General features: G+C 35.9%; 1 protein-coding gene across 5 annotated transcripts in view; it reads right to left on the reverse strand.

Annotated features, from left to right (window-relative positions):
- Positions 1–13,007, reverse strand: part of LOC106873508 (F-box-like/WD repeat-containing protein TBL1XR1) — a 92,595-nt gene that overhangs the window by 9,252 nt on the left and 70,336 nt on the right. For all 5 annotated transcript variants that reach the window (XM_052966068.2, XM_052966070.2, XM_052966067.2 and 2 more), the window contains 5 exons: positions 7,599–7,731; positions 4,623–4,761; positions 2,629–2,692; positions 2,364–2,461; positions 230–290 (listed from right to left, as the gene is read on the reverse strand). In XM_052966068.2, coding sequence (XP_052822028.1) covers positions 230–290; positions 2,364–2,461; positions 2,629–2,692; positions 4,623–4,761; positions 7,599–7,731 — 495 coding nt within the window. The remainder of the gene's footprint in view (positions 1–229; positions 291–2,363; positions 2,462–2,628; positions 2,693–4,622; positions 4,762–7,598; positions 7,732–13,007) is intronic.

Below are 13,007 nucleotides of genomic sequence, written 5' to 3' on the forward strand. Positions count from 1 at the left end.
AACCTAACCATCCTCACCTCACAGCCATCTTAAAACAAGAGCATATTCGACAAACTAAGCATAAATATATTTTTTTAAAAAAAGGTGGATGATCACAAGAGGAATGCTTTTGAATGAAGATTTGCTCAATGAGAGAAAGAGAGTAGAAAATAAGTGCACAGAATGAAATCTTTTTTGTCATTTACAGATGGGTGGTATGCAAAATGTAAATGAAAATATTTGCACTTACCAGAGTGAAATGCAAATTGTTGTGTACAGTGTCCTGAACTGGCATCCCATATAATTGTTGTCTTGAAGAAAAGAAAAATTTATAAAGATTAGGTCATAACAACAACAACATACAAGAAAAATTAACTTTTTTTTTTTACTTTTCTTTACCTTTTTGTCATGAGGAAAAGCAGTGTCCCTGTCACTTTAGTGAGTGTCTGAGATTAATGGGATGAAGAGGGGGAGGATGTATCCTCTAACCAGAGAAATGATTCAAGTGAATGCATGTAATAGAGTGGATTCAAAACACCCAAGGTACTTGTAGTGGTGTTAAACTGAGAGCTGGATTAAGTCTACCAACCAAATAGGCCATGGTGGGATTTGAACACAGAACACAAAGAGCAAAATCAACTACAGCAAACAATCCAGTTTGACAATTCACCACCTTGGATTATTATTATTTCATCAACCTCAAAAGAATGAAAAGTTGACAAAAGCAGGATTTGAACCTTAGTGGGCAGAGACATCTTTCACTGTCACCTGGTTTATAACTACACAGGTAGTTGCCCCACTGGTCATCCACAATCCTCAGGAGAACTGGGGATCTCAGAATGAAAACGTATATTTTTCGTATGTTCTATTAATCCTTTATCATCGATTCATTTAACAGTTTTTTTGTTTTCTTTTGTTTTTTGGGTTTTTTTTAAACTAAACAACCATGATAAACGAGGATAGATGTACCTTGCTTGAAAAATAGATAGTTGCCTTGGTGACCATCTACAATGCTCAGAACAACTGGGAGTCTCAGAACAAAACCTACTTTTCCTAATGCACTATTAATCATTTATTACTGATTCATTTTACATGGGGTTTTTCTTTTTGGGTGCCATAACACTCACAATAAATAAAGTTAGATACAAGTTATGATTGGCATCCGGAAGAGTATCAGAACACCACGTCAAGAAATATTGTTCAATTCTTGCCAGTATGGAAAAGTGGTCATTAAATGAGAAATGAACCAAAAACAAGATGTCCTGATAAATAAAAAAGAAACATTCTATACAGCTTATTTTTACCTCAACGAACAACACAGGTTCCTAGTTGTAGAATTATGTACTTCATTTGTAATAGCAGTGAGCTTGCAGAAGCACATTCAGATTTACCTTCTTAGCTGTTCCAGTTATTAGAATGCAGCCATGCTGAGGCAACACATTGATTTGTGATTTTTGTTATTTCATATCAACCATTGATGTACTAACTTCCTGAGACTGATTTTGGTCCTTTAATACAAACAATCTCTCTGTGTCCCAAACATATCTTATTCTTTCAAATTTTGACATGAGGCCAGTAACTGAACTCAAAACATGAAGAGCTAGAAGAAATGTCAATAAGCATTTTGCCCAACACATTAACAATTCTGCTAGCCCACTGCCTTTATTTCTTGAAATTCTAGCATAAGGCCAGCAACTGGGGGGGGGGGGGGGGGTTATATCACCACCACACGGTGGGGGGGTCAACTGGTTCTTATATTATCAACCCTGAAAGGATGAACATCAAAGACAGCCTCAGTGGAACTGAACTCAAAACATGAGCCAGAAGAAATGCCACTAACCATTTTACCTGGCACTAACTGCTATGACAGCTCAACCTTTTACCATTCAGATTGCTCTGTCAAATGTAATGCTTATATATTCACCATTGTTATGAATTAATCATGCATCTCATAGCTTCAAGTTTTCAATGATGTGATTGTTTATTTTTAGAATGATATTGTAGGGTAGGTGAGAGTCTGGATTTGGCTAATTTGAACATAAAATAGGTAGAATATTCAGGCTGGATATGGCCAGTTTAAATGTTAATGGGTTGAACACATCTTAATATACCAATCAACTGATGAAAATATATATTTTAGTGAAGATATATACCTAACTTTAAATGCTCAATTATTTTCAAAATTAAATATGACACATAGGTAGTTTTGTATTTTAAAATATTGTTATGAAAGTTTAAAAATGGAATGTTCTTCAAAATCAACAGTTCTCTGACAATGAGTCATGAATTTAACTAAAACTATGTCAAGTCACAATTAGAAAATTAAAAATTTCTATGTTTTGATTTAAAAAATTTTTTTTAATTCAAAAGACCAGAAGTCTTACCTTATCCACACCAGCACTAAGAATATAATTTCCTCGTTTATTCCATTTCAGAGCAAATATGGGTCCTTTATGTTGACCAAGTGTATTTACCAGTTGGCCTGCAATAATTAAATAAAAATACAAGATAAAAGTGATGGGAAAAAAAAAGTAGATAGTTGGCCTATCTAGCACATTTTTTACTTTAAGATTACATCATTAGCATTAAAAAATAATATGAAAATAAAGAAAAAACAGTAAAAAGCCTTTCCAAAATCAGCTTCCTTACCATCAGTACTCCATATTCTAGCAAAGCCATCATAGGATCCTGTCGCTAAGAGCGTACCATCACACTGCAATAAATACAATGACATTTAATCTACCTTTTTAAAAACTCCTCATACCAACTAACTTGTTAGTAATAATTATAAGAATCATAAATTAAACCAAAAACATTTTTTTATGATAATTATGGTTATGAAAAATTATTAAAAAAATAGTCTCAACTAGCTAACTGTATTTTTGAAAAGCTTCTTTATATTTTCTTATATTAATTGAACATTACAAAATTACAAATTCTTCTAAATATGAAATTAAAATTGCCAAAGAAACCTTTTTTTCTTTTCTTTTCTTTTTTTTTTTTTTTTTTTTGTTGCTAAGAGCAACCAAAGTCATTTATAAGAAGTTTATAGATAATGGTTTCTCAAGAAGCAGTGTTAGAAAAAAGAGATCTTATACATAATGGAACAGTCGTTGGAAATAGAATTCAAAAGACTGTTTACATCTAATTCTTTCTAATTTCAGCACAAGGCCAACAACTTTGAAGGGAAGGGACGAGTCAATAATGTCAACCCAGTATTTGACTGTTACCTTAATTTATCAACCCTGAAAAGATGAAAGGCAAAACTGACCTCAGCAGGATTTGAACTCAGAACATAAGGAGCTGGAAGAAATGCTGCTAAGAATTTTGACTGATGTGCTAATGAATCTGCTACCTCACCACCTTAAATATTTATATATAAAAGCAGGCATGGCTGTGTGTTAAGAAGCTTGCTTCTCAATCATATGGTCTTAGGTTCAGTTCCACTGCATGGCATCTTGGACACGTGTCTACTATAACCTTGTGCCAACCAAAGCCTTGTGAATGGACTTGGTAGATGGAGACTGAAAGAAGCCTATCATGTGTGTGTGTGTCTGTGTCCCACTGCCACTGCTTGACAACTGGTACTGGTCTGTTTACATCCCCATAACTTAGCAGTTCAACAAAGAGACAATAGAATAAGTACCAAGCTTTAAAAAGAAAATAAGTTCTGGGGTCAATGCGTTTGACTAAAAATTCTTCCAGGCGGTGCCCCAGCATGGCCGCAGTCTAATGACTGAAACAAGTAAAAGATAAAAGATATAATGATGTTGATCAACAACTGTTGTTGTCATGTTGGCAACTTATTGAACACAAAGGTGCATCACTATGTGCATGTATCTGGTTCAGTAAGTATGTGACAAAATATACAGATGCTGTTCCAGAAGAACCATCAAGCTCATTTTTTCCCTCTATACATTATTCTGAGATGATTTTGAATTTGCACCTCAATTTTGATCAAGTTGCAGCAAAAAATTTGAGGAGTCATTTCAGAACAAATCTACTAACATTAATTAAAGAAAGAATTTATTTTCATCATCATTTAACATCCATTTTCCATATCAGTATAAGTAGCATAGTTTATCAAGGAACCAGTGAGTTGCAGAGTTGTGTTGAGTTCCAATGTCCTCTTTGGCATGGTTTCTATGGCTGGATGCCCTTCCTAATCCCGACCACTTTACAGAGTGTACTGATTCCCTTTTTTCATGCCACCAGAAAAGAACAGAGAAAAGGGAAATGAAAAAGCTCCCACTACCAAGAGGAACTATTTGAAAAGGGAAGGTGGAGGTGGGTGGCTGTATGTCAGTTGTTAGAAGGTTAAAAGTATGATGATAGAAGGACAATCACAGGTGTCTTGCTGTAGAGGAGATAACATGGCTGAAGGAGATAACAGGATGGTAGTGATGGGATGCTAGAGCAAACTCTAAAGGAGCAAGAAGGTGAGCATAAGAGAGGACATGGACAGTGGGTCATGGGAAAGGATGAGAAAGCATGTGGATACTTTCATAAGAGTGTGAGGAAGGGGAAGAAACAGGTGGAGATAGAGGGTTAATGTAGTGAGTGATGAACAAGGGTGGGAGTGCAGTTTTATACTTAGAATTAGACACAGAAAGTTTTAAAGAAGGAAAAAAAAAAAAACTTACATTCCAGTCAAGAGAAGTAACATCTTTATTACTAGGAACTTCTGTTCCCCCTTTCTGTATACAATGACGAAGAACCAACTGGTTAGCATTATTGCTGTTATCATTCATATTCCATATCCGAGCAGTTGAATCTCCTGAACTGTGAACAGAAATTTTGTATTTTAAAGAAACACAACACATCAGAATTACTAAGGCAAAAATGTTTTGTTTTAGTCTTATAAATGTTTACTAAATTCTACTTCCTAAATTAATGACCAACTCTGGTTGAATTAAAGGAAAATAAGATAACTAATTTTTAGGTCAAACACTCACAAGATTAAATTCTACTTTCATAAAAATGAACAAGTATTTGTTAAATAATATTGCTTCTGACATATGCATTAAACAAATATAGTTTTGAGGTAAGGATGCTTCCATATTGGTAACAGCAAAGTTGTTTAATAAGAAACACAAATATTCTAGTTTTTCACTTTAAAAAGCAACATCTTATATTTTTTTTTAATTAGAAATACACACAAGCACAAACACACACACACACACACACACATATATAATGGGCTTCTTTCAGTTTCAAATCCACTCACAAGGCTTCGGTCAACCTGAGGCTATAGAAGACATTGCCCAAGGTGCCATGCAGTGGGACTAAGCAAGCTATTTACCACACAGCCATGCTACACCTACTTACCACATACCCACTCCTATATTTCTAAGTTGAAAAATTATTGCTTCACATCACTAACATTGTGCTACATCAGAATGATGCGTGTATGTGCATGCACATGCATGCACCTTTAGCAGAAACTGCTTTGTAGCAAGCATTCAGGCTAGGCCACCAGTTTGAAGATATATCCTTCCTGTCCTCCCACCAGACTTAGAGGCTCATAAAAAGGTTATGGGAATTGCCTTCCCTCGTAACTAGGAGGGAAAAAAAATATTCATTGTGATCTACTTTGCTTAGTTCAACACCACTACTACCTGACACCTTCGAAGCCCTAAGCAGAGTTTACCCTGTTCCAAACATCTGGGCCAGGTCTCCAGGTTAAGGATACCTCATTCCTCTCACCCTCCTTCCAATCTCAGAGGCCCTGAAAAGGGCATGGCCACTGCTCTCCCTCCAGCCTCAGCAATAAATAAAATGTTAACTGAACCACTATGCAGTCATTTGAACAGATAGAAACAACAGCCAAATTCCTTTGTTATCAGGATACAGAAACAGGGGAAAGAGGGAACTTACCCACTTCTTAATCTAAACATTTTATTAAGTAAATTAAAAAGTAAAACAAATTACATTTAACTTATATATGATTGCACTAAGTGGTGTATTTTTCTTCTTTATTTCTCATAACTATCAATTATCTGTAAATTCAGTTCTATTTGGCATACAGAAATTATTCAAAGCAAATCATTGAATTACTACTTCTCTGCATCGAGAGGTGACAACTATAGTACTGCAGACATGTGTTTAGAATGTTTGAGAAAAAATTGCAGGACAGATTTTACTGGTAAGACCAACCTGCAGGAGACTTAAAAGTTGACTTATAGTGAAATGGTTGAATAATATCCATAGCCTCAATAGGTCTTGCTTAATATCCAGCTGGAATATTACTGGTGGTTGCTTCTGAGAAGGTCTCCAAAGAGCATGTCTAAGAATGTTGCACTCTCTCTCTCTCACACACACACACGTACACACACACACAATATAATGTTTTAATAGTGGCACTGAAAGCCACTATTATTTTTGGAGTCTCACAGTAACTTCCAGGGCTATATGCAGTTTTAGCCACTTTTGCCCTGTGTTCATCTCATCGGATAGAAATAGCAATAAATCTCATCTTTAAAAACGGCAAAAAAAGGGAAAAGGATACAATGAAAATATAATCCTAGATGCAGTGTGTCCCAAAAACAGACAGGATTATATCACAACTGAAACGTTTTTAATTATGGAACTACTGGTGGAAGCTTCTAAGCTTCTAGCAGTTACAAATTAATGACATTTCATTATCATTGCCTCGCTTCTCCTGCGACATTCATAACATTAATGGCCCTATTGCAATACTGAAGTGAAATATATATATATATAAATATATATATATATATATATATATATATATATATATATATATATTGCTGAGACCCCCTTTGGTCATAACTGACCATGCACCTAGAAAGTCACCCTCCCAGGCACAAGTTTTACTTTTATATATACATACATATACACACACATATATATATATATATATATATATATATATATATATATATATATATAAAGGAGTGCTGAAAAGTTCCTGGCTTTGGGTAAAAAGCAAATACAGGACAATCAATTATGATTTTATCCAACATATTCCCCTCTCTGAGTCACACACTTATTGCAGCAGTCCATTTTTTGTGAGCCCTGTAAAAGAACTCACATGGTTGGGCCTCCAAGCAGGCCTTTCACAAGGAGCTTTTCTGCACCCCTTCATGCACACGCACGCACGCACGCACACACATGATCTCTAGATTTTGTTGAGGCATTTCTCTAGCAGAAGGAAAGCTGCCATGATACCTGTAACTTTGTTTACATCCAATGATTTAGAAAAGTTGTTATTTTGGAGGCAAATGATCATATAGTAACTATTTAGAAAGTGGGATTGATTCTCAGCAAGGCCTTTCCTTACATTAAAAAGCGTCAAGTACAGGCATCACTTGATTTTTAACATCTCCATTATGTAGTGCATACTATGGCTGGTAATGGCCGGTTGAAAAAGGCAAAACATCCAATGAGAAATTCCATGATGTAAAGTGTACGAGTTGTTTCTTACTTGCCACATCAGTGCAAAAGACATGTAGGTCCCAGACAGGACTGAAATACCACATTTATGCTGCTTTAAAAAAAACACTCAAGGGACGGCATTGTTCAGAATCAAGTTACTGCCACTGTGTGTGTGTGTAATTATGTAACAAAAAAAAATAATTCTGGTTTAGGGTACTTACCCAGAGGCTAACAGGTCATTTGTAGGGTTCCATGCACATATGAACACCTCTGATTCATGTCCCCTTAATACAGTAGCTTTACTGCTGGGAATTTCCAGGGTGCCATCAATGTCCATAGTATCAGTATGGTTCACTACAAAATAAAACAGAGCATATTTTGAGATGAATAATACAAAGCTCATTTTGAAAGGAAAATTTAAAGGTGTGTGTGTGTGTCTGTTTGTGTACACGCACATGTAGAAATCTTCATTGTCAACTTTAAATATGTAATATGTTTAAAGATCTTTAAAAAAAGAAAAAAATTTTAATCATTTCAAAACTAGAAATTTAGAGAAAAACAAAAATGTTATAGAAATTTTACATCAACAAATTTTGGGGTAATAATTTAATCTGTATACCAATTAATCGATTTAATTAGCCATTGAAATCAATTCTCTTTCTTATATGACACGATATCTGTTATCTACATAATTATCATTCAAGATGAGGCAGAGAGACAGACAAACAACAGAGCAAAATCAACACATTAAATTTTCTGTAGATTTTACAGATCTTCAAAAATGATAAAATATCAAACGTGACAGGTAGTGCAAGGCATTTTTTTATATGAGCCAGTGGGAGGGGGGAAACAAACTATGACTGGTAAGAGCAAGTTAATCCTCAAACCAAAGTCCTGGATCAAATGCTTTCAATAGAGTGGACTACACTAAAGTAACCCATGGGTCAAGGTGGTTGAGTTAAACTGGGAAATGAATAAGTTTACCACCAAAAAACAGAAGCAGTTCTTTCAATGAGTTTCCATACAGTTTCAGTCTACCAAATTTCATTCACAAAGATTTGGTCAACATGAAACTGTGACAGAAGGTACTGGCTTATAGTTCCACATTGTAAGAACAAATTTAAAGCCACATAGTTACTGGCAATTTTTTGTTTTTTGTTTTTTTTACTACACAGCCATGCTTACACCTACATTGTAGAGGGCAGTGGTGGGAGGTGATGGTGACAGAGAAGGATCTCTATTGTTCAACAATGAGAATTCAGTCCAATCAACTGAATCATCTGCTGCTGGGTTTAACATACAAGCAGCGAGCAATTCACAGACATATACACCTTAATGTAACTCTTAGGCAGAATCAACATGACACAATGTAACAAACCTTTACCTTTGGAATTACATATAGAATCCACCTGGTGGATTTCTTTACAGTTTCCACCGATCCAATTTTATCCTAGGTACCTCTGTCACACTCTAATCTTTCATCATCTGACACAAGATGATTTCCTCTAATGCCCCCTCCTCTCTCAAAAATTCCTTGTCTTGCAAGTTACTTTGTGACCCTGCTAGTGCTGGTGCCACGTAAAAAGCACTCAGTCCACTCTACAGGGTGGTTGTTATTTGGATTAGCATCCAGCAATAAAAACCATGCTGAAACAGACACAGAAGTTTGATGTAGTCTTCTACCTGGCCAGCTCCTGTCAAACCATCTCCAAGATACCACTCAGTAGCATTGAATAGAAAAGTTTGTGTTAACAACGTGAACTTCTTAACTATTGGGTCATACCACATCTATACAGGATGTCATATAACATATAAAACCATTATATTCACTTTCGTCTTATACTGTAATAGTGTTAAATGATTTTGTTGCACATCTCCAACCTATTCTCTAACACATTTCCTCTGTATCTCATTTAACACCTTATGGTTTAAAATCATCATTTATCATTTACTATTCCATGCTTCCAGAAGTCAGGTGGAATTTGCTGAGGCAGATTTTCTATGGCTGAAAGCACTTCCTGTTACCAACCCCCACTTGTTTCTATGCAAGGTAATATTTCCCATAGCCAAATATTTTCCAAGGAAGAATGGAAACAAACAACATTACTGGTATAACTGCGATGCCCTAACCATTGCATAAAGTCATGACAGGAGTGTATACATGCACACACCCACGCACACACAAAGATGAACTTCTTTCAGCTTCAACCAAGCAAATCCATTTACAAGGCTTTGGTCAGCCAGGAACTATAGTGGAAGACACTTGCTCAAGATTGGAAAGCAAACTTCTTAACCTGAGCCTGGCAGTAATAATACCTCCTTTAAGTAGTTATTGTAATATAGCAGTATAATAATGTTCGTCCATCGTTGTTGATGATGACAAAGACATCACATGAGAAAAGAAAATGGTCCATGAAAGATCTGGCTGTAACCAATCAGGCTAGTGCATGCTCAGAAGGTTTTGCCATATACCAGTCACTAGTAGTCTGCTAGGAATGAAGACAAAGAGATAGGTGTGTGTGTGTGTGCGTGTGCGTGTGCGTGTGCGTGTGCGTGTGTGTGTGTGTGTGTGTGCTACTGTGATCCTATTCTAGTTATAGGAGGTTGTACCACTGTTGGTGCAGCTATGCCAGGCAGTGTAATTCTGTACCAGCATTTCCCCGGTGCTTGGGTTAATCTGAAAGCACTTCAATGAGGCTTTGAGTGTACCGTATCTCATACAAGATATAACTGTGACACTTTTAACAGTCTTCAAAAATGTGATTATACCTATTTCAACACACTATTTCAGATCAAGTCACCAAATACACCATTATACAAGTAATGTTATTTCATTTCCCCTCTCCCTTGAAAACCTGTCTGGCCATTGGAAAATATTATTTTGCTTAGTGTGGATAAGAAGCAGAAAGAGCACCCAGTCAGAGAAAAATATCCATCAATGGTTTCCATCCAACCTCTGCATACATGGAAAAATAGATGTTAAAATAACAATGATCATCATCATCATCATTGTTTAACGTCCGCTTTCCATGCTAGCATGGGTTGGACGATTTGACTGAAGACTAGTGAACCGGATGGCTGCACCAGGCTCCAATATGATCTGGCAGAGTTTCTACAGCCGGATGCCCTTCCTAATACCAACCACTCCGAGAGTGTAGTGGGTGCTTTTACGTGCCACCGGCACGAGGGCCAGTCACACGGTACTAGCAATGGCCATGCTCAAAATGGTGTTTTTTCCATGTTACCTGCACAGGAGCCAGTCCAGCGGCACTGGCAACGATCTCGCTAGAATGATTTTCTAACGTACCACCGGCACAAGTGCCAGTAAGGTGACGCTGGTAATGATCACGCTCAAGTGGTGCTATTTACAGGCCACTAGCACGGAAGCCAGACAGCTGCTCTGGCGATGATCACGTTCGGACAGTGCTGTTAGTGCTCCACTGGCACAGGTGCCAGTCATCGAATATGGTTCAATTACAATTTCGATTTCATTTGCCCCAACAGGTCTTCGCAAGCAGAGTTTAGTGTCCAATGGCAATAATGAGGATTGCATCCAAGTCTCAATTCCTACATTTACAAAATCTCTCTTGCGTGGTGTTTAATAGATTAATGTCGCCAAAACACTAATAGCTCCACAATATAACAGGAATGTTACTGATTGTTTGGCTAAGTGGATTGTAAATAAACATGCTTTGACTATTTAAATATGCAACAGGAATGTGGATATTAATTTTACAACCAAGTGACTGAATAAATAAATGTCAGTAAACTTCAATGATTCAGTCAATAATGGTTATTCATTTAAGAATAATAAAATATTTAGTCTAACATAACAGAAAATCTTGTGTCTCATGAACAAACTTTTATAATTTCAATCAGTCTAAGCAGTGAAAAAAATATTTACAAAATACTTTATCTTTTACCTGCTTCAGTCATTAGACTGCAGACATGCTGGGGCACTACCTTGAAGCATATTAGTCAAACAAATTGACACCTGTATTTTTTTTAAAGTCTGGTACTTATTCTATCAGTGTTTTTTGCTGAATAACTAAGTTACTGGGATGTAAACACACCAACACTGATTGTGAATGAGTGGGGGGGGGGCAAAAACAAAGACACACAGAGGTGTTTGTGCATGCACAACTGGCTTCTTTCATTTTCCATCTACCAAATCCACTCCCAAGGCTTTGGTTAACCCAAGATTATAGTAGAAGACATTTGCCCAAGGTGACACACATTGGGACTAACCTACTTGAATATATAGTTTCGATAAATTCATTAAAAAGACATTTCCAAAACGCATTTTATTATTAATTTTTCATAACACTATAAGCTATGGATTTATGAATATAAAAAACACTGATTAAGTTCTGTTTTTTTTTTTTTTTAAGTAAAAAAAAAGAAAGAAAATACAGTGTATTAATAACCTTGCACCAGTGAATTAGGCTTATCCTAAGTTGTTGAAACCACAGCTATTATTCAACTCTTCTTAAAAATATAAAATATAGCAGAAAACCAAGATAAACTTATATGATGTATAAAATAAAATATTAGAGAGCCACACAAGGAGGGCAAATATGCAAAAGTTAGCCACCATTTGAAAATAAAATAAACTTGAGTTGCTAGATGGGCTATCAAGATAGGCCTCCTTCTCTAAGTAAACGTTGGTTTATATCCAACCAATAAATTATTTTCCTCTAGTACACTCTGATGAGAGGAAGGTTTAAGATCAGACTGACAATGAAGACAATGACAGCAGTATCTTGTTTAACTTTTATTTTTTGCCTCTACATCATCGAAAAAGAGACAGTTTTTAACTACTAACTGCTGTATATAAAAAGTTTAATATAAAGCCAACATTATGATGGGAATTAGGTGGTGTAAGGATAGTAGAACAGCCAAGATTCAGTAGGCATGGCTTGACGATGAGGACTGCTTGACGTGTAAAGCATATCATATGTCTTAGATGAAAAGCAAAACCAGATGCATGTAAAGAGATGGAAAAGCAGAATTCTTTCAGCAGTTTTGAACAAGTCAACTGGGTAGTTGAGTATTGGGTTTGTAGAATATGGAGATGGGGGGGAGTAGGGGGCTGTTCATTCACCTTTTCAATCTGATGCTCTTGTTTACTATTCTTATTTTAATATTTGCTTACATATTATAACGAAATCTGTCGTCTACTATGTCATAATGTAACATTAGAATAAACACAGAATTTCCTTCATAATTTTCTGTCACGACTTTTATTCACAGCCAGGTGCCAGGCCTGTAGTAATACATATAACGTAATTGATCTACAGCCAAAATGGGTTATCCATGGTTATCCTGTCTTAAATTAACCTAATTTAGTAGGGGGGAAAAAAACAAAACAGCTTTAAAAGGCTTTCCTCACAGAGAAGTTATAAGATAATATTTAGAAAAAAAAAAAGATGCAACTGCAATTAGTTGACTAAATTTCTATAGCTGACTTTCATGTAGCATATTTTGAGAAAACACGTTTTGGAGGGGGGGGTTTGTTTTGTTTTTTTTGTTTTTACATCTGATAGGAAATTTTTTAAATTGTTAGCTATTCCTTAGTTTTGTTTTGGATATAAGATTCAAATGCTAAAATAGTAAATTACGAATTACAC

Source organism: Octopus bimaculoides, chromosome 3 (assembly GCF_046866305.1).
Source record: "Octopus bimaculoides isolate indiv1 chromosome 3, ASM4686630v1, whole genome shotgun sequence".
Taxonomy (NCBI): Eukaryota; Metazoa; Mollusca; class Cephalopoda; order Octopoda; family Octopodidae; genus Octopus; species Octopus bimaculoides.